A 17596-nucleotide genomic window follows, 5' to 3' on the forward strand; every position below is an offset into this window, starting at 1 on the left:
CCCCCCCCACACTTCCATCTTCCTCTTCCTCCTGCAGAGGCAAGCCAAGAGCCCATGAACCGATGCTCACCTTTATTGTACGGTAACCCCTATTTACATAAAAAAGAGACCCCCGAAAGGCACCGCTGCCCCCCCTCTCACCCCTTTGGGAACCTGGGCGTTTGGGGAGGGGGCTATGCCTCCCCCCTCCCCATTCTGCCCACCCCCCCAAATACAGCGAGCGTCCACGCAGGGAAGAATAAAATCTAAATAGTCCCAGCTCTCCGTGCTTATAAATAAGGAAAACTGCAGAGTTATAAAACGGGAGCCCCCTTTTTAACAACGGGGCAGCCCAGTTGAGGTGTCCCTCCTCAAAGAGGACTAGCACCTTGTGTCCTGAGGTTCAGAGGAGGGCTGCGCCTGCAGGCTGGCCAACTGGACCACGGTCTTCGGTGTCTCTTTGGCCAAAAGGAAGAGGGGGCTGGCTGGCTTGGGGCTGGACAATCAGCCAGGAGTCCTTGGAGGGGGCTGGGGGAGGCTGGGGGGGATCCTGCCCCCCCCGGGACCCCCACTCTGCCCTCCCAAGGGGCCTGCTCAGGTCCGGAGCCCCCGGCTGAGGACGTAGCGGGAGGCCATGGCCAGGTTCCAGCGGTGTTTCTCCAGGATACGACGACATTCGTCCCACGAGAGAGAACTCAGGTTGAAGAGCTGGTTGACCTGTGGGAGGGAGGGATAAGGAGAGAAGAACGAGGGAGGAGAGGAGGGAAAGAGGGGGGGAGGAAGGGATAAGGGAAGGAAGGAGAGGATGGAAGGAAAAGGAGAGGGAGGGAAGGAAAGAAAAAGGGAGGGAAGGAAGGAAAGGGAAGGAAAATGGAAGAATAGAAGGAAGAGGAGGGAGGGAAGGAAGGAAAAAGGGAATAAGGGATAAGGAGGAAAGGAAGGAGAGGAGGGAAGGAAAGGAAGAAAAACGGAGGAAGGAATAGAAGGAAAAGGAAAGGGAGGGAAGGAATGAAAAGGGATGGGAGGGAAGGAAGGAGAGGATGGAAGGACAATGGAGGGAGGAAGGAATAAAAAGGAAAGGAGAGGGAGGGAAGGAAGGAAGGAAAAAGGGGGGAAGGAAGGGATGAAAAGGAAGAAAGGAAGGGATAAGAAGAGGATAAGGAGGAGAATGGAAGGAGAGGATGAAAGGAAAACGGAGGGAGGGGGAATAGAAGGAAAAGGAGAGGGAGGGAAGGAAGGATGAAAAGGAAGAAAGGAAGGGATAAGAGGATAGGAAGGAGGGAAGGAAGGAGATGATGGAAGGAAAATGGAGGGAGGAAGGAATAGAAGGTAAAGGAGAGGGAGGGAAGGAAGGAAAAAGGGAAAGAAAGGAAGGTATACGAAGAGGGAAGGAAGGAGAGGATGGAAGCAAAGGGAAGGAAAATGGAGGGAGGGAGGAATAGAAGGAATAAAGGAAGGGAAGGAAGGAAAAAGGGAACAAAAGGAAGGGATAAGAGGGAAGGAAGGAGAGGATGGAAAGAAACGGAAGGAGGGAGGAACAGAAGGAAAAGGAGAGGGAGAGACGGAAGGAAAGGGGGAAGAAAGGAAGGGATAAGGAGAGGGAAAGAAAAGGGAAGAGGGGGGAGAAAGGAAATAAAGGAAAGGAAGAAGAGATCGAGACGAAGGAAGGCGGAAGGGAGGGAGAAAAGGGAGGGAAGAAAGGAAAACAAGTTGGAAGAAGAAGGAATGAAGGGAAAGAATGAGAGGAAAGGAAGGAAAAGGGAAGATGGGGGGAAAGGAAAGGAAGATCGGAAGGGAGACGGGGGACAAAGGAAGGAAAGCAAAATGAAGGAAGGAAAAAAGGAAGGAAGGAAGGGGAGGGATAAAAGCCAGAAAAGAAGGGATAGTGGAGGGAAGGACGAGGGAGGAAAGAAGGAAGGGACGAAGGAAAGAAAAGATGATATAAAGAAGGACCCCAACCCAATCCGGGCGGCCACCTCTCCCTCCTCCCCTCCTCACCCTCCCCTAAAGCCACCGCTGGGCGTGGAAGGACCCCCTCCCCAAAATCCCCACCAGGCGCCCACCTTCAACAGCTGGATGGTTTTGGGGACCTCCCAGCCATTCATCCGCAGCGCCTCCAGGCACTCCTCCGTGGTCACACCGTGGACCCTCTCCTCCACCTGTGGGGGGGGGGAGGACACAAGGGGGCAGCGTCAACCGGGGGTCCCCGGGGCAGCCCACCCCCCAAAACCCCTTCGCTTTTGGGGAGGGGGCTCTCAGAAGAAGGAATAGTTGCCAAATGGGGAAGGGGCTGCCCATTGTGAGCCCAGGAGCCTCCTCCCCCTTCAACGCTGGGCCAGTCCTTCCGATGCCACGTCTCTGGGACTACAAAACCCATCTCTGAACCCAGTTCAGCAGGACGAGGGACCTGAGCCTCCCTCCCAGGCGGATTTGGGGAAGGAAGATAGAAATCGGACACATTGGAAGAAAGGATCCCTTTCGTACGGGGTGGTCCTCGCACTTACGACCGGAATCGAGGCCAACCACTCCCGCCGCTAAGCGAGACCGCGGCAAAGGGAGTTTCGCCCTGTTTCGCCGCCTTTCGGACCCCCCCCCCCGGAGCGGTTAAACGAATGGTGGCAGTTGTTAAAAAAAAAAACGAGCCGCACGGTCGTTAAGCGAAGCAGTGGCTTCCCCAGCGACGTTGCTCGTCGGAAGGTCGCAAAAAGGGATCACATGGCACACACACGCACCCCCGCCCTCCCCCCCGGGACATAAGTACATGCCAGCTTCCACGTTTGTCTGAATTTGGATCGCGTCGCTAGCGGTCGTAAGTGCGAGAACGGGTGACACGGGGCCTTTCGCCGCACCGTTGGAACTTTGAACGGTCACTAAATGAACCGTTGTAAGTCGAGGACCGCCTGTAAGGAATTTTTTCCAAGGGGTTTTCCCCAATACGTCTTTCTGAGCTCTGCAAACATCTCCTGGTGGTCTCTTTTCCCTTCGTGGGAATCTTATTGGAAGCTGTTCCGTCCGCCGCCGATCCCTCCCTGGGGAAATTGCCCCCCCCCCCGGGCAGCCCACATCCAGACGCGGAGGTCGAGGCCCGGATGGATGCCCTCAGGGTGCCCCCGTTGACCCCCGCGGGCATCTTACCTCCTTGATCTTCCTCTCGATCTCGCCCATGGTCAGCCTCTGCCCGCCGGGAGGAAGTGGCCCCGCGGCGCCTTTGGGGGCCCCCGCGCGGCCCCCTCGCTGGTCCTTCTCTTTGGCCCCCGTGGCCTCCGCCTTGGGCAGCGCCCAGGAAGGCAGTGCCGGGTTCGGGATGCGGCTGGCCGGCTTGGGGCTGCGGCTGTCTGGCTGCGGGGTGGGGAGGTCGCTAAACCGGCGCTGGGCGGCCCTATTTGGTCCGTCCATCCGGAAAGGGGGGAACTTCGGTTTGAGCCGCAGGAGGGAGCACTCGGAAATGGACTCCAGGCTCTTGGAGAGGCCTGTAGGGGGCAGCAGTGCGGGGAGGGGGTTAATAAAAGGCGGGTGGGTGGGGGTGGAAGACCCCCCCCCCAAACCCGCCCTGAAGGGGAGGGGGAGACTCACGGGACAGCTGCAGCAGCTGCTTGTTCTTGCTGGGACTCTGCGGGCCGGGATTCGCCGCACGCGGCTTCGTTTTTTTCCTAGGAGAAAGACATCCACGTTACGTTTAGCGACGGCCGATGAGGAGCAGTCCTCGGCTTATAACCAATTTGTTTAGCCCCCTCCCCCGAAGTTACAACGGCACGGAGAAAGTGACATCTAACCGGTTGTCGGACTTATGACCGTTTGAAGTTAGAACGGCACGGACAAAGTGACTTACCACCGGTCCTCGCACTTAGGACCGTTCGAAGTTAGAACGGCATGGAGAAAGTGACTCAAAACCGGTTCTCGCATTTATGACCGTTTGAAGTTAGAACGGCACGAAGTGACTTACGACTGGTCCTTGCACTTATGACCATTCGAAGTTAGAACGGCACGGACAAAGTGACTTACGACTGGTTCTCGCACTTATGACCATTCGAAGTTAGAATGGCATGAAGAAAGTGACTTACGACTGGTCCTCGCACTTATGACCATTCAAAGTTAGAACGGCACAGAGAAAGTGACTTACGACCAGTCCTCGCACTTATGACCGTTCGAAGTTAGAACGGCACGAAGAAAGTGACTTATGACTGGTCCTCGCAATTATGACCATTCAAAGTTAGAACGGCACGGACAAAGTGACTTACGACTGGTCCTCGCACTTATGACCATTCGAAGTTAGAACGGCATGGACAAAGTGACTTACGACTGGTTCTCGCACTTATGACCATTCAAAGTTAGAACGGCACAGAGAAAGTGACTTACGACCAGTCCTCGCACTTATGACCGTTCAACGTTAGAATGGCCCGAAGAAAGTGACTTACGACCAGTCCTCACGCTTATGGCTATTCGAAGTTAGAATGGCACGAAGAAAGTGACTTACGACTGGTCCTCGCACTTATGACCGTTCAAAGTTAGAACGGCATGGACAAAGTGCCTTATGACCAGTCCTCGCACTTATGGCCATTCGAGGTTAGAACAGCACGAAGAAAGTAATTTACGACCGGTCCTCGCATGACTGCGGCAGCAGTGTACCCACCCCACCCCACCCCTGACGTACTCCTCCTTTTGGTCCGGAGACCCCCATCCTCTCTCAGGGTCGAGATCCCCGTGACTCAGGTGAAGGAAGGAGCTTCGGATGGGGTGGCTGATCCGCGGGGCTCCAACAGGGGGCGCTCCGTCCTCGGTGGCTGCCACGACGGAAGACGGGAAGATGCCCACTTTGAGCGTCCGCTTGTTCTGCCCTCGCCAGGTGGAGGATTCGGGGCTGGAGGGGCGAGAAAGGAGGGGGGATGAGAGGAATACACCCCCCCCCCCCAGAAATCCCCGTTGGGGTTTTGGGGACCCTCCATTTTCAACGACTCGGACTACAGCTCCCATCAACCTAGAAAGCCGAGGAAAGTTTTGGACGAGAGGGAATTTGTGGCATTTTTTAAAACTTGCAACATCTCAGCTAAGAGTCGCGGACAAAGAAATAAACCAAGATGGCTAGAAATCTGATGCTAGATAGATAAGAGATGAGCAGGAAGGGGGTTGGCCTAGATGCCCTCACGGATCCCTGCCCTCCAAACAACTGTAGGAGCAGAGGAAAGAAGAGGAATTGGATATTGAGGACTAGAAACTCGAAAAAAGCAGCAGGATGGAGCTGAAGGGATAGGTTGGTTCGGAAATTGGGGAGGGGGCAGAAGGGGAGCAGACCCCTTTCCCACCCCCCCAAATAAAATAGGGTCCCGGCATCCTCACTCACCCGCCTTCGATAATAGTGACCGGGTCGTTGGCTTCCAGCCTGAGCCAGCCGGGCTCCTCAAACCCACGGCTGGCCGTCATCTCTTTGGGACGGAGCTGCGTTCGAAAGAGACACGGCGTGGTCAAAAAAGATGCGAGAGGGCAACATCCCCGTCGCTAAGCGAGACGGCCATGAAGTGAGCTTCTGGCAACCTTTCTTGCCACACGGTCTCCAAACATGGCTCCTTTAAGACTTGTGGACTTCAACTCCCAGAATCCCTCAGCTCGCTGTGGAACTCTGGGAGTTGAAGTCCACATATCTTCATACGTTAAACCAAACATGGTCTCCAAACATGGCTCCTTTAAGACTTGTGGACTTCAATTCCCAGAATTCCCCAACTCAATGTGGAATTCTGGGAGTTGAAGTCCACATCTCTTCATACGTTAAACCAAACATGGTCTCCAAACATGGCTCCTTTTAAGATTTGTGGACTTCAATTCCCAGAATCCCTCAGCTCGCTGTGGAACTCTGGGAGTTGAAGTCCACATATCTTCATACTTTAAGATCTCCAAACATGGCCCCTTTAAGATTTGTGGACTTCAACTCCCAGAATCCCTCAGCTCGCTGTGGAATTCTGGGAGTTGAAGTCCACATATCTTCATACTTTAAGATCTCCAAATATGGCCCCTTTTAAGATTTGTGGACTTCAACTCCCAGCATTCTCCAGCTCGCTGTGGAATTCTGGGAGTTGAAGTCCACATATCTTCATACGTTAAACCAAACATGGCTCCTTTAAGACTTGTGGACTTCAATTCCCAGAATTCCCTAACTCACTATGGAACTCTGGGAGTTGAAGTCCACATCTCTTCATACTTTAAGGTCTCCAAACATGGCTCCTTTAAGATTTGTGGACTTCAACTCCCAGAATCCCTCAGCTCGCTGTGGAATTCTGGGAGTTGAAGTCCACGAGTCTTCAAGGGGCCACGTTTGGAAGGCCCTGCCCCTAAATTGGCTGATGCCAGCCACCCGGCAGTCCCAACCTGGCCAGTTGGTGGCCAGACAGGAATCTAGATATTCCGGGCACCACGATGGCCTTCTTCTCTCCTCCCCACCAACCCCCCGCCAGCCCTGACCCACCCCAGGTGTTGTGTGAACCCAAGCGTTTTCCTCTCACCTCCTGCAACAGGTGGATGATTTCCCGGAATTTGGGCCTCTCTTCCGGGTTGTGAGCCCAGCATTTCAGCGCCAGGGCGTAGATGCTCCGGGGGCAATCCTCCGTCCTTTCTAAGCGCCCTCCTTCGCGGTCAATCTTGATCATGATCTGTGTTGAGGGACGGGTGTCAGGAAGGGGAAACAAAGGTTAGGCGCAGAAAAAAACGCTCTGCATCCGAGTCCATTTTTTAATTTTGGAAAAAATAAAATAATGTATGCTGTCTTCGTTATTTTGATAATCAGGAGATGCCGGATATTCCTCCCTTTGCCTATTTCCCTCCCCCCTCCACAACAACCCTGCGGGGTGGGTTGGGCTGAGGGAGGGACCAGCCCAAAGTCACCCAGCTTTCACGCGCTAGAACTCCCCGTCTCCTAGAGATTGGCCCACCGTCGTTCAGGTGGCTTTCAGGCCTAAGGTGGGACTAGAACTCCCCGTCTCCTGGTGAGTGGCCCGAAGTCACCCAGCCGGCTTTCACACCTAAGGTGGGACTAGAACTCCCAGTCTCCTGGTGGTTGGGCTAAAGTCACCCAGCTGGCTTTCATGCCTAAGGTGGGACTAGAACTCCCAGTCTCCTGGTGGTTGGACTGAAGTCACCCAGGCAGCTTTCACGGCTAAGGTGGGACTAGAATTCCCAGTCTCCTGGTGGTTGGTCACCCAGCCAGCTTTCACGCCTAAGGTGGGACTAGAACTCCCAGTCCCCTGGTGGTTGTACTAAAGTCACCCAGCCAGCTTTCACACCTAAGGTGGGACTAGAATTCCCACTCCCCTGGGGGTTGGTCACCCAGCCAGCTTTCACGCCCAAGGTGGGACTAGAACTCCCAGTCCTCTGGTGGTTAGACTAAAGTCACCCAGCTGGCTTTCACGCCTAAGGTGGGACTAGAATTCCCAGTCCCCTGGTGGTTGGTCACCCAGCCAGCTTTCACGCCTAAGGTGGGACTAGAATTCCCAGTCCCCTGGTGGTTGGTCACCCAGCCAGCTTTCATGCCTAAGGTGGGACTAGAACTCCCAGTCCCCTAGTGGTTGGACTAAAGTCACCCAGTCGCTTACATGCCTAACATAGGACTATAATTCACTGTCTCCTGGTACTTGGCCCAAAGTCACCCGGTCCCTTTTATGCCAGTGGTGAGACTAGAACTCCCAGTCTCCTGGTGGTTGGACTAAAGTCACCCAGCCAGCTTTCACAGCTAAGGTGGGACTAGAACTCCCAGTCCCCTAGTGGTTGGATTAAAGTCACCCAGTCGCTTACATGCCTAACATAGGACTATAATTCACCGTCTCCTGGTACTTGGCCCCAAGTCACCCAGTCCCTTTTATGCCTAAGGTGGCACTAGAACTCACGGTCTCCCAGTGATTGGTCTGAAGTCCCCCAACTGCTTACATGCCTAAGGGTGGGGCTAGAACTCCCAGTCTCCTGGTCTCTAGCCTGACGCCTCAATCCATGAACCAAACTGCCTCTAGGTCATCAAACCTTTGCCCATTTTTATCCATGGGGGAAAAAAAAAACCCACACATTTTGAATGCCCCCTTGCCTGGCCGCCATCTTGACTTTTTTGCCCTCCCTGGCAAAGCCTCTCCGCTCCCCTCAGCCCCCTATCGGAAAGCACGCAGCCTCTGAGCCATTCCGGCCCCCCGCAGCTGCCTGGCCCTACGACCACCAGAGTGCAGATGAGCAGAGCTGGAAGGGACCCTGGAGATCATCTAGTCTGACCCCCTCCCACCCAAGCAGGAGGCCCTCCCCCATTTCTGACCAATTGGGGAAGAAGCCCCCAGGGGTGAAGCCCCCACCCCTCCCGAAGGCAGCTTCTGTTCCGTGGGTCGATTGAGGCCTCACGCTACGTTTCCCAGCATCCCCCCCCCGCGACGGGCGCTGGGCTCTAGGTGGGAGCGCCTAGTTTGAGGGAAGAGCCCCCTCCCCTCTCCTCCTCACCTGCCTGCCCGACAAGCCCACCCAGGGCTCCTCGCAGTACGAAAACATCTCCCAGAGGGTCACGCCGAACATCCAGACGTCCGAGGCGCTGGTGAAGATGCCCAGGCGCAGACTCTCGGGGGCGCACCTGGAGGGGCAGCAAAGGGGGGGGGGTCATTCACCTGGTGGGCTTTGGAGGGATGCCCCCACCCCCAGCTTACCTGGGGAGGGCAGAAGGGGGGGGGGTTTAACGGTGCCGAGGCCAAATAAAATGGGCAAAGCGCAAAAAAACAAAATTCAAAATGGCGCCATCAGGATGATACAGCCAGTCCTCGACTTATGACCAAAACGGGGGGCCCAATGCTGCTGCGGTAATCTGAGATTCAACTCTAGCCGAAACTATGCATGGAATGCGCTTCCCCCCCCCCCCTTTCCTCATCCTGGTAACTTTAGGGGTTGACATTCGGTTCCCCTCACTTCCCCTCACTTCACTAAGGAAGTACAAGTATCGCAACATAACTTTCGGGCTCAACTGTGGTCGTAAATCGAGGACTGCTTGCCTAAAGCACCAATCCTTCGTACAGCTCGAAATATATAGATCAGAAGGAAATTTGCAAGCCGAGATTCGATCTTAAGCACAAACAAACCACGATTCGCCAAAGGGGTCAGCGAGAGGACGATCGGAGCATTTCTCCAAATTTCACCTCAGATCCCTTCCTTAAATCCTGACGAGGCGCATTCCTTCGTTCAGGTCTCGACAGCACACGGCAAGGCGCTAGTCCTCATGACCGCTGAGGAGACGGGGGGGAAAGAGGCGGTTAAACCCTCCCCCCCCCGCTTCGGGGAGCCTTACCAGGCGAACGGTATGCGCCGGTGGGCGGACATGACGTAGCGGTCGGTCTTGCTGGAGAGCGGGCGCATCAGGCCGAAGTCGCCGATCTTGACGTGGTCCTCGGAGACGAGGAGGATGTTGCGGGCAGCCAGATCCCGGTGGACGAAGAGCTTGGACTCCAGGTAAGCCATAGCCGCGGCGACTTGCGCGGCATACCTCCAGAGCTGGTGCAGTGGGAAGGGCGGCTGGAGCCGGTCGTAGAGCGAGCCCAGCGTGGCCAATTCCGTGACCTGCCAAGAGAAAGGGCTCAACCGTGGCTCCCACGAGCCCATCATCCCCGTCTTCGGAACCTGCAAATTAACTCGGCAGATCTTTCGGGCCTTCCTGATCTTCAACCACCACCAGCAGCCGCTCGGGAGAATTTAACCGAATAACAGGAGTTGGAAGGTACACTGGAGGTCATCTAGTCCAGCCCCCCGCTCAGAATAACAGAATAGCAGAGTTGGAAGGGGCCTTGGAGGTCATCTAGCCCAACCCCTGCTCATAATAACAGAATAGCAGAGTGGGAAGGGGCCTTGGAGGTCATCTAGTCCAGCCCCTGCTCAGAATAGCAGAGTGGGAAGGGGCCTTATAGGTCATCTAGTCCAGCCCCCTGCTCAGAGTAACAGAATAACAAAAGTTGGAAGGGACCCTGGAGGTCATCTAGCCCAACCCCTGCTCAGAATAACAGAATAATAGAGTTGGAGGGGACCTCAGAGGTCATCTAGTCCAACCCCCTGCTCAGAATAACAGAATAACAAAAGTTGGAAGGGACCCTGGAGGTCATCTAGCCCAACCCCTGCTCAGAATAACAGAATAATAGAGTTGGAAGGGACCCTGGAGGTCATCTAGTCCAACCCCCTGCTCAGAATAATAGAATAACAAAAGTTGGAAGGGATCCCAGAGGTCATCTAGCCCAACCCCTGCTAAGAATAACAGAATAATAGAGTTGGAAGGGGCCTTATAGGTCATCTAGTCCAGCCCCCTGCTCAGAATAACAGAATAACAAAAGTTGGAAGGGATCCTGGAGGTCACCTAGCCCAACCCCTGCTCAGAATAACAGAATAATAGAGTTGGAAGGGGCCTTATAGGTCATCTAGTCCAGCCCCCTGCTCAGAATAACAGAATAACAGGGTTGGAAGGTACACTGGAGGTCATCTAGTCCAGCTCCCTGCTCAGAATAACAGAATAACAAAAGTTGGAAGGGATCCTGGAGGTCATCTAGCCCAACCCCTGCTCAGAATAACAGAATAATAGAGTTGGGAGGGGCCTTATAGGTCATCTAGTCCAGCCCCCTGCTCAAGGAGGAGACCCTTACCGAATAATTAGAGTTGGAAGGGACCCTGGTGGTCATCTAGCCCAACCCCCCCTGCTCAGAATAACAGAATAGCAGAGTTGGAAGGGACCTTGGTGGCCATCTAGCCCAACCCCTTCCTCAGAATATCATTGGAAGGGGCCTTAGAGGCCATCTAGTCCAACCCCAGAATGACAGAATGGCAGAGTTGGAAGGGACCCTGGAGGTCATCTAGCCCAGCCCCCCTGCTCAGAATAACAGAATAGCAGAGATGGAAGGGACCTTGGTGGCCATCTAGCCCAACCCCTTCCTCGGAATAACATTGGAAGGGACCTTAGAGGCCATCTAGTCCAACCCCAGAATGACAGAATGGCAGAGTTGGCAGGGACCCTGGAGGTCATCTAGCCCAGCCCCCCTGCTCAGAATAACAGAATAGCAGAGATGGAAGGGACCTTGGTGGCCATCTAGCCCAACCCCTTCCTCAGAATATCATTGGAAGGGACCTTAGAGGCCATCTAGTCCAACCCCAGAATAACAGAATAGCAGAGTTGGAAGGGACCCTGGAGGTCATCTAGCCCAACCCCCCCTGCTCAGAATAACAGAATAGCAGAGATGGAAGGGACCTTGGTGGCCATCTAGCCCAACCCCTTCCTCAGAATAACGTTGGAAGGGACCTTAGAGGCCATCTAGTCCAACCCCAGAATAACAGAATAGCAGAGTTGGAAGGGACCCTGGAGGTCATCTAGCCCAGCCCCCCTGCTCAGAATAACAGAATAGCAGAGATGGAAGGGACCTTGGTGGCCATCTAGCCCAACCCCTTTCCTCAGAATAACATTGGAAGGGACCTTAGAGGCCATCTAGTCCAACCCCAGAATAACAGAATAGCAGAGTTGGAAGGGACCCTGGAGGTCATCTAGCCCAACCCCCCTGCTCAAGCAAGGAGATCCTGCCCCCCCCAACCTCTGCAGGCGAGTCGTTGGGGGGGGGTGCAGGTCCCTCTTACCATCTTGAGGGGCTGGGTGAGCACCACGCCGTGGAGGCGGAGGAGATGGGGGTGATCCAGGCAGCACATGGCGTTGACCTCATTGAGGAAGTCAATCAGGGCCCCCGGGTCGGAGGAGACGTCGGAACGCAGCGTCTTGGCGGCCACCGGGATCTGGGAGGAGGCAAAAAGACGGTTGGACGAGACCCATCTCGGGGATGCCAGAGTTAAATTAAATTAAATTAAATTAAGGGAACACCTCTTGGTGTCCTTTCCCCTTTCTATGGGGAAAGTTCTAGAAAGGGCAAACGGGTGCGAAATACGACTGCGGCACAAGAACCCGGAATCTGGAGATTCTGGTGGGCTGAGAGATCTCCGTTGGCCGCCTGTTGCCGATTTGGACCCTGGTTTTCTTTAAAAGCCATCAATGGCTCAGCATTGGATCACCTGGTGGTGCCCTTTCCTTCTCCCGATATTCCTGGCTGTTCTGATCTGCGGAAGCCTTTGGGAAATAGAGAGAAGGCCCTTCTCCTGGGGGGGGGGACTAGGAGGGGCTGGGACACAGAACATGCTCCCTGCAGCTTCCCCCTCCCCCTGCCCACCCAGGACAGGCAGTCCTCGACTTTACGACCGCAGCTGAAAAGGGGAATTTCCATTGCCGAGCCGGACGGTTATTAAGAGCGTCTCGCTCAGTTTGACCATTTGGCTCCATACGGCAGTTCAGAGAATCACTGCCGTTGTTAAGTGAGCCACGTGGTCGTTAAACAAACCCAGCTTCAAGCAAACCGTCGTAGACACGTGCCGGCTGCCAAGCGCCTGGATTTTGGTCGCCGAACGGTGGCTAATGCATCGAGGGTCGTAAGTCTGAGGATGAGTCGTAAATCCCTCGCCTTGCCACTGTCGGTTTGAACGGTCGCAAGCCAGAGACGGACGGTAATGGGAACAGTGGCAACGGACCGTCTCTTCGGCCAAGTTGGACCCGTTCGCATTTTACAGACGCTCCTCGACTTACGACGGCAACGGAGGCCCACATTTCCGATGCTAAGTGAGACATTTGGGAAGCGAAATTTCCCCCTTCTTTTACGACCTTCCTTCGGTTGTTAAGGGAATCACGGCAACGGTGAAACGACTCGCACGGTCGTTAAGTGAATCCAGATCCCCCCATGAAGGTCATAATGAGGAATTAGTGGCCAACCGTCTGAATTTTGCTCATAGGGTTGCTTGCCACGGTCGTAAGTGTGAAAAACGGTCGTAAGTCACTTATCAGTGACTTCGAATGGCCACTAAGTGAACCATTGTAAGTCGAGGAGTGCCTGTAACGACACGGGCGCCTAGTTCGGCCAGGCGCAGGCCGAGAGAGCTTGGCAGCAGATGGGCCAAAAGGCCAGGTGCTTACCAAGGCGCCGCCGGGCGCGTGCCACTCGGCGCGATGTACCACCCCAAAGCATCCGTCACCCAGCCGCTCGCAGATACGGAGGTCCCACTCGCTGATCAGACATTTGAGGGAGGCGTCCGTGTCCAGCCGGGGAGGGTCCGGGGGCTGGGAGTTGGGGGTCTCTTCGCTTTCGGGGCTCCGAACCCCTGTGAACATCTGGCGGGGGCAAAGAAAGAGAGAGAAATGGCATCAGTGCCCATCACGATGCCACGAAGCAGCTGCCCGCGGGAGAATACAGGTGCTCTAAATGCCCAAATCACGACAACTGGGGGCCGCTGAGGAGAGGCAGGAAGACGTCACTAACAGAGTCGAAATCACAACACAGAGCGTCCTCGAGTTGTGACCGTCACGGAGCCTGTCCCTTCACGGTCGTCAATCCTAACGGTCGTAAAAGAGATCGTTCGCGTGATCTCACGATGTTTCGGGCGGCTGTCGTTATGCGAACGCCGCAGCCATAAAGTGAAAAAAACCCCTCCACGGTCGTTAAGCAAAACATCACGGTTGTTAAGCAAACGAGTGGCGCGGTTTTGCCGAAAAGGGGGAGCAAGTGGATTTTTAAAATAGCCCAAATCCAGGCTCAACATCTGGCTGATTGCGCAACCCACCGCAGGGATAAATGGCTTCCCTTCTTAACACCACCCAACAGCCACATCTGCCTATCTTAGGGGTTTGGGAAGGTTGGTAAACGGGCCGGATCCAGTTTGAACATCTGGCTGGCTTTTGCCACCAACCGTAATAATATCGTTTCCACTCTTAACACCACGAAACAGCCACATCTGCCTATCTTAGGGGTTTGTGAAGGTTGGTAAACAGGCCGAATCCAGTTTGAACATCTGGCTGGCCTTGCCACCAATCGTAATAATGTCGTTTCCACTCTTAACACCACGAAACAGCCACATCTGCCTATCTTAGGGGTTTGTGAAGGTTGGTAAACGGGCCGGATCCAGTTTGAACATCTGGCTGGCCTTGCCACCAATCGTAATAATGTCGTTTCCACTCTTAACACCACGAAACAGCCACATCTGCCTATCTTAGGGGTTTGGGAAGGTTGGTAAACGGGCCGGATCCAGTTTGAACATCTGGCTGGCTTTTGCCACCAACCGTAATAATATCGTTTCCACTCTTAACACCACGAAACAGCCACATCTGCCTATCTTAGGGGTTTGGGAAGGTTGGTAAACGGGCCGGATCCAGTTTGAACATCTGGCTGGCTTTTGCCACCAACCGTAATAATATCGTTTCCACTCTTAACACCACGAAACAGCCACATCTGCCTATCTTAGGGGTTTGGGAAGGTTGGTAAACGGGCCGGATCCAGTTTGAACATCTGGCTGGCTTTTGCCACCAACCGTAATAATATCGTTTCCACTCTTAACACCACGAAACAGCCACATCTGCCTATCTTAAGGGTTTGGGAAGGTTGGTAAACGGGCCGGATCCAGTTTGAACATCTGGCTGGCATTGCCACCAAGCATAATAATATCATTTCCACTCTTAACACCACGAAACAGCCACATCTGCCTATCTTAAGGGTGGTTGAGAAAGACTGGAGAAGGGAATAAAAATATAATAAAAGCCAGTCTCCACATCTGGCTAACTTTGCGACCAACTTTAATAACAGAGCGTCCCTTCCTCCTCGACACCACCCAACAGCCACATCTGCCTATCTCAGGGGGGGTTTGGGAAGGGCCGGAGACGGGGACAAAAATATAATAAAATCCGAACATCTGTCTGACTTGGAAAACCACCGACTGTCATAAATAAAAATACTGCTTCCCTCCCACAACGAGGCCCTTCATTTAACACATCAAAGACGCACATCTGCCTCTCTTAGGAGCTCTGGGGAGGAATCCAGAGGTGGATCTAAAGGGCCAGCCCGAACATCTGGCTGGCTATAAAGCAACCTGCTGTTACAAACCACACAAAAAAACAACAATAACACACCAACGTTTAATTAGCACGTTCTAAACTTCCTCCCACCCAAACCGCCGTATGCCAGGAAGGGCATATTTCCGTCGCCGAGCGGGCAAGGGCAGCCAGCTCGGCGTGTTCGGGTGCCCTCGAGGGGCAGCCGGGCGACAGTTGGCGGAAGGTCTCGGAGGCAAGGAGGGACACGCCAGTTGCCGCGTCTGCTGCCGGCATCCCGTGCGGGGCGTGGCGAAGCCATGAGGTCACGGCTCAAATGCCAGGGGTCGCGTCAGTTGTGCAACAGGGGATGGGTGGGTGGGAGGGAGGGGCAGGGGGTTGTCTGGGCTGGCAGAGAGGGGGTTGTTTTCCCCGCGGACGTCTCGTGACCCGAGTAGAGAACAGCATCAGTGCTGGAAGGGGAAAGGGGTGGGTGGGTGTTTTTGTAGCACTGGGGTTGTTCCATAGTTGGGTCATGAAAGGTTTGCAAGAAAATAGCCAGGCTAAGAGACCACCTAGGACCCCATAGCTGTTCTCCTCCTCCTCCTCCTCCTCCTCCTCCCTTCTCCTCCTCCTCTTCCTCTCTCCTCCTCCTCCTCCCTTCTCCTTCCTCCTCTTCCTCTCTCCTCCTCCTCTCTCCTCCTCCTCCTCCCTTCTCCTCCTCTTCCTCTCTCCTCCTCCTCCTCCCTTCTCCTTCCTCCTCTTCCTCTCTCCTCCTCCTCCTCCCTTCTCCTTCCTCCTCTTCCTCTCTCCTCCTCCTCCTCCCTTCTCCTTCCTCCTCTTCCTCTCTCCTCCTCCTCTCTCCTCCTCCTCCTCCCTTCTCCTCCTCTTCCTCTCTCCTCCTCCTCCTCCCTTCTCCTCCTCTTCCTCTCTCCTCCTCCTCCTCCCTTCTCCTTCCTCCTCTTCCTCTCTCCTCCTCCTCCTCCCTTCTCCTTCCTCCTCCTCCTCTCTCCTCCTCCTCTCTCCTCCTCCTCCTCCCTTCTCCTCCTCTTCCTCTCTCCTCCTCCTCCTCCCTTCTCCTCCTCTTCCTCTCTCCTCCTCCTCCTCCCTTCTCCTTCCTCCTCTTTCTCTCTCCTCCTCCTCCTCCCTTCTCCTTCCTCCTCTTCCTCTCTCCTCCTCCTCCTCCCTTCTCCTCCTCCCTTCTCCTCCTCCTCTTCCTCTCTCCTCCTCCTCCTCCCTTCTCCTCCTCCTCTTCCTCTCTCCTCCTCCTCCTCCCTTCTCCTTCCTCCTCTTCCTCTCTCCTCCTCCTCTCTCCTCCTCCTCCTCCCTTCTCCTCCTCTTCCTCTCTCCTCCTCCTCCTCCCTTCTCCTTCCTCTTCCTCTCTCCTCCTCCTCCTCCCTTCTCCTTCCTCCTCTTCCTCTCTCCTCCTCCTCCTCCCTTCTCCTTCCTCCTCTTCCTCTCTCCTCCTCCTCCTCTCTCCTCCTCCTCCTCCTCCTCCTCCTCTCTCCTCCTCCTCCTCCCTTCTCCTCCTCTTCCTCTCTCCTCCTCCTCCTCCCTTCTCCTCCTCCCTTCTCCTCCTCCTCTTCCTCTCTCCTCCTCCTCCTCTCTTCTCCTCCTCTTCTTCCTCCTCCTCCTCCTCCTCCTCCTCCTCCTCCTCTCCACAACCCCCTCTTCCTTCTAGCACTGATGAGGTTCCCTACGTGGGTCATAAAACGTCTACAATAAACCCACCCAGGACCCCACAGTTCAACCCCCAAGCTACAAAGATTCTCCCCTCTCTCGTCCAGTGGTGGTATCACCTCCGCCCCCTCCCCAAATAAACCCACCTCTCCAAATCCACCCCAGGAAAACAGCTGGATTCCCAGGGCTGCAGAAATCCCCAGGGGGGGGGCGTATTTTGTGAATCCCCCCCTCTCGGCGTGTCCCTTCGAGGGGGGGGGGTCCCAGCACTCACCTTATAGACCCAGGACTTGGGACGCTGGCTTTGACCCTTCCGCCGTTTCAAGGCATCTTCGAGCCGCCGTTGACCTGGAAGATAAAACCGGGACGATGCCTCAGTCCGGTGGGGGGGGGGAACCGAATTCGAACCCGAGTCATGGTTGCAGGTAAGACCCCTTTGCCTCGATGGGTGACTTAAGGGGTGATGGGGGGCTTCGTGATCTCTTGGAAATGATTCCCATATAATGTTCCTTTCTATAGGCCAAATGTGGGCCCTTTAAGACTTGTGGACTACAATTCCCAGAATCCCTCCGGCAGCCATTTTGCTGAAGTGAAGATATATTACATCTGCTACCGTATTCCCACCATCTATGATTAAGAAACGATGGGGAGGGGGGGGGAAATGATAAAGCTGTCTATTTATATTTCTTCTTGTCCCGTCCAGGCTGAATTCTGGATAAATCTTTGCTGGCTGAGGAATTCTGGGAGTTGAAGTCCACAAGTTCTTAAAAGGGGCCAAAGGAAGGGGAGGGGAGGGGGGGGAGAAATGCTATTTTTATCCCCTTCATAAGCAGTTATCAGAAAGGGGAGACCTTTATATATCCCATATAAATAGACATTTGTCCCTTTTGAGTCATTGTATCATCCAGGAACCTTCCCCAGCTTTTTCTCTCTGGTGCTCATGAGGACTGGAAACTTGGGAGAGGTGGCACCTCTGAGCAGGCTCTTCCGTTACAGGCATCCTTCGACTTGCCACCGTTAAGCGGCCATTCAGAGTTTACAATGGCACTGAAAAAGGTGAGCTAGCTTTCTTTC

At 54.6% G+C, this 17596-nt stretch overlaps 1 protein-coding gene across 1 annotated transcript in view; it reads right to left on the minus strand.

Annotated features, from left to right (window-relative positions):
* Positions 1 to 481: 481 nt before the first annotated feature.
* TNK1 (tyrosine kinase non receptor 1) overlaps positions 482 to 17596 on the minus strand; it is a 29353-nt gene continuing 12238 nt past the window's right edge. The window contains exons 3-14 of the mRNA XM_087714300.1: positions 16797 to 16870; positions 12959 to 13153; positions 11584 to 11736; positions 9269 to 9537; positions 8437 to 8563; positions 6471 to 6617; positions 5318 to 5412; positions 4631 to 4837; positions 3553 to 3629; positions 3115 to 3449; positions 2043 to 2138; positions 482 to 696 (exon numbers count right to left, since the gene is read on the minus strand). Coding sequence (XP_087570426.1) covers positions 574 to 696; positions 2043 to 2138; positions 3115 to 3449; positions 3553 to 3629; positions 4631 to 4837; positions 5318 to 5412; positions 6471 to 6617; positions 8437 to 8563; positions 9269 to 9537; positions 11584 to 11736; positions 12959 to 13153; positions 16797 to 16870 — 1898 coding nt within the window. The 3' untranslated portion in view covers positions 482 to 573. The remainder of the gene's footprint in view (positions 697 to 2042; positions 2139 to 3114; positions 3450 to 3552; positions 3630 to 4630; positions 4838 to 5317; positions 5413 to 6470; positions 6618 to 8436; positions 8564 to 9268; positions 9538 to 11583; positions 11737 to 12958; positions 13154 to 16796; positions 16871 to 17596) is intronic.

The sequence above is a fragment of the Thamnophis sirtalis genome, unplaced genomic scaffold (assembly GCF_051295495.1).
Source record: "Thamnophis sirtalis isolate CommonGarterSnake01/CBP01778 unplaced genomic scaffold, rThaSir2_p1.2 scaffold_4, whole genome shotgun sequence".
Taxonomy (NCBI): Eukaryota; Metazoa; Chordata; class Lepidosauria; order Squamata; family Natricidae; genus Thamnophis; species Thamnophis sirtalis.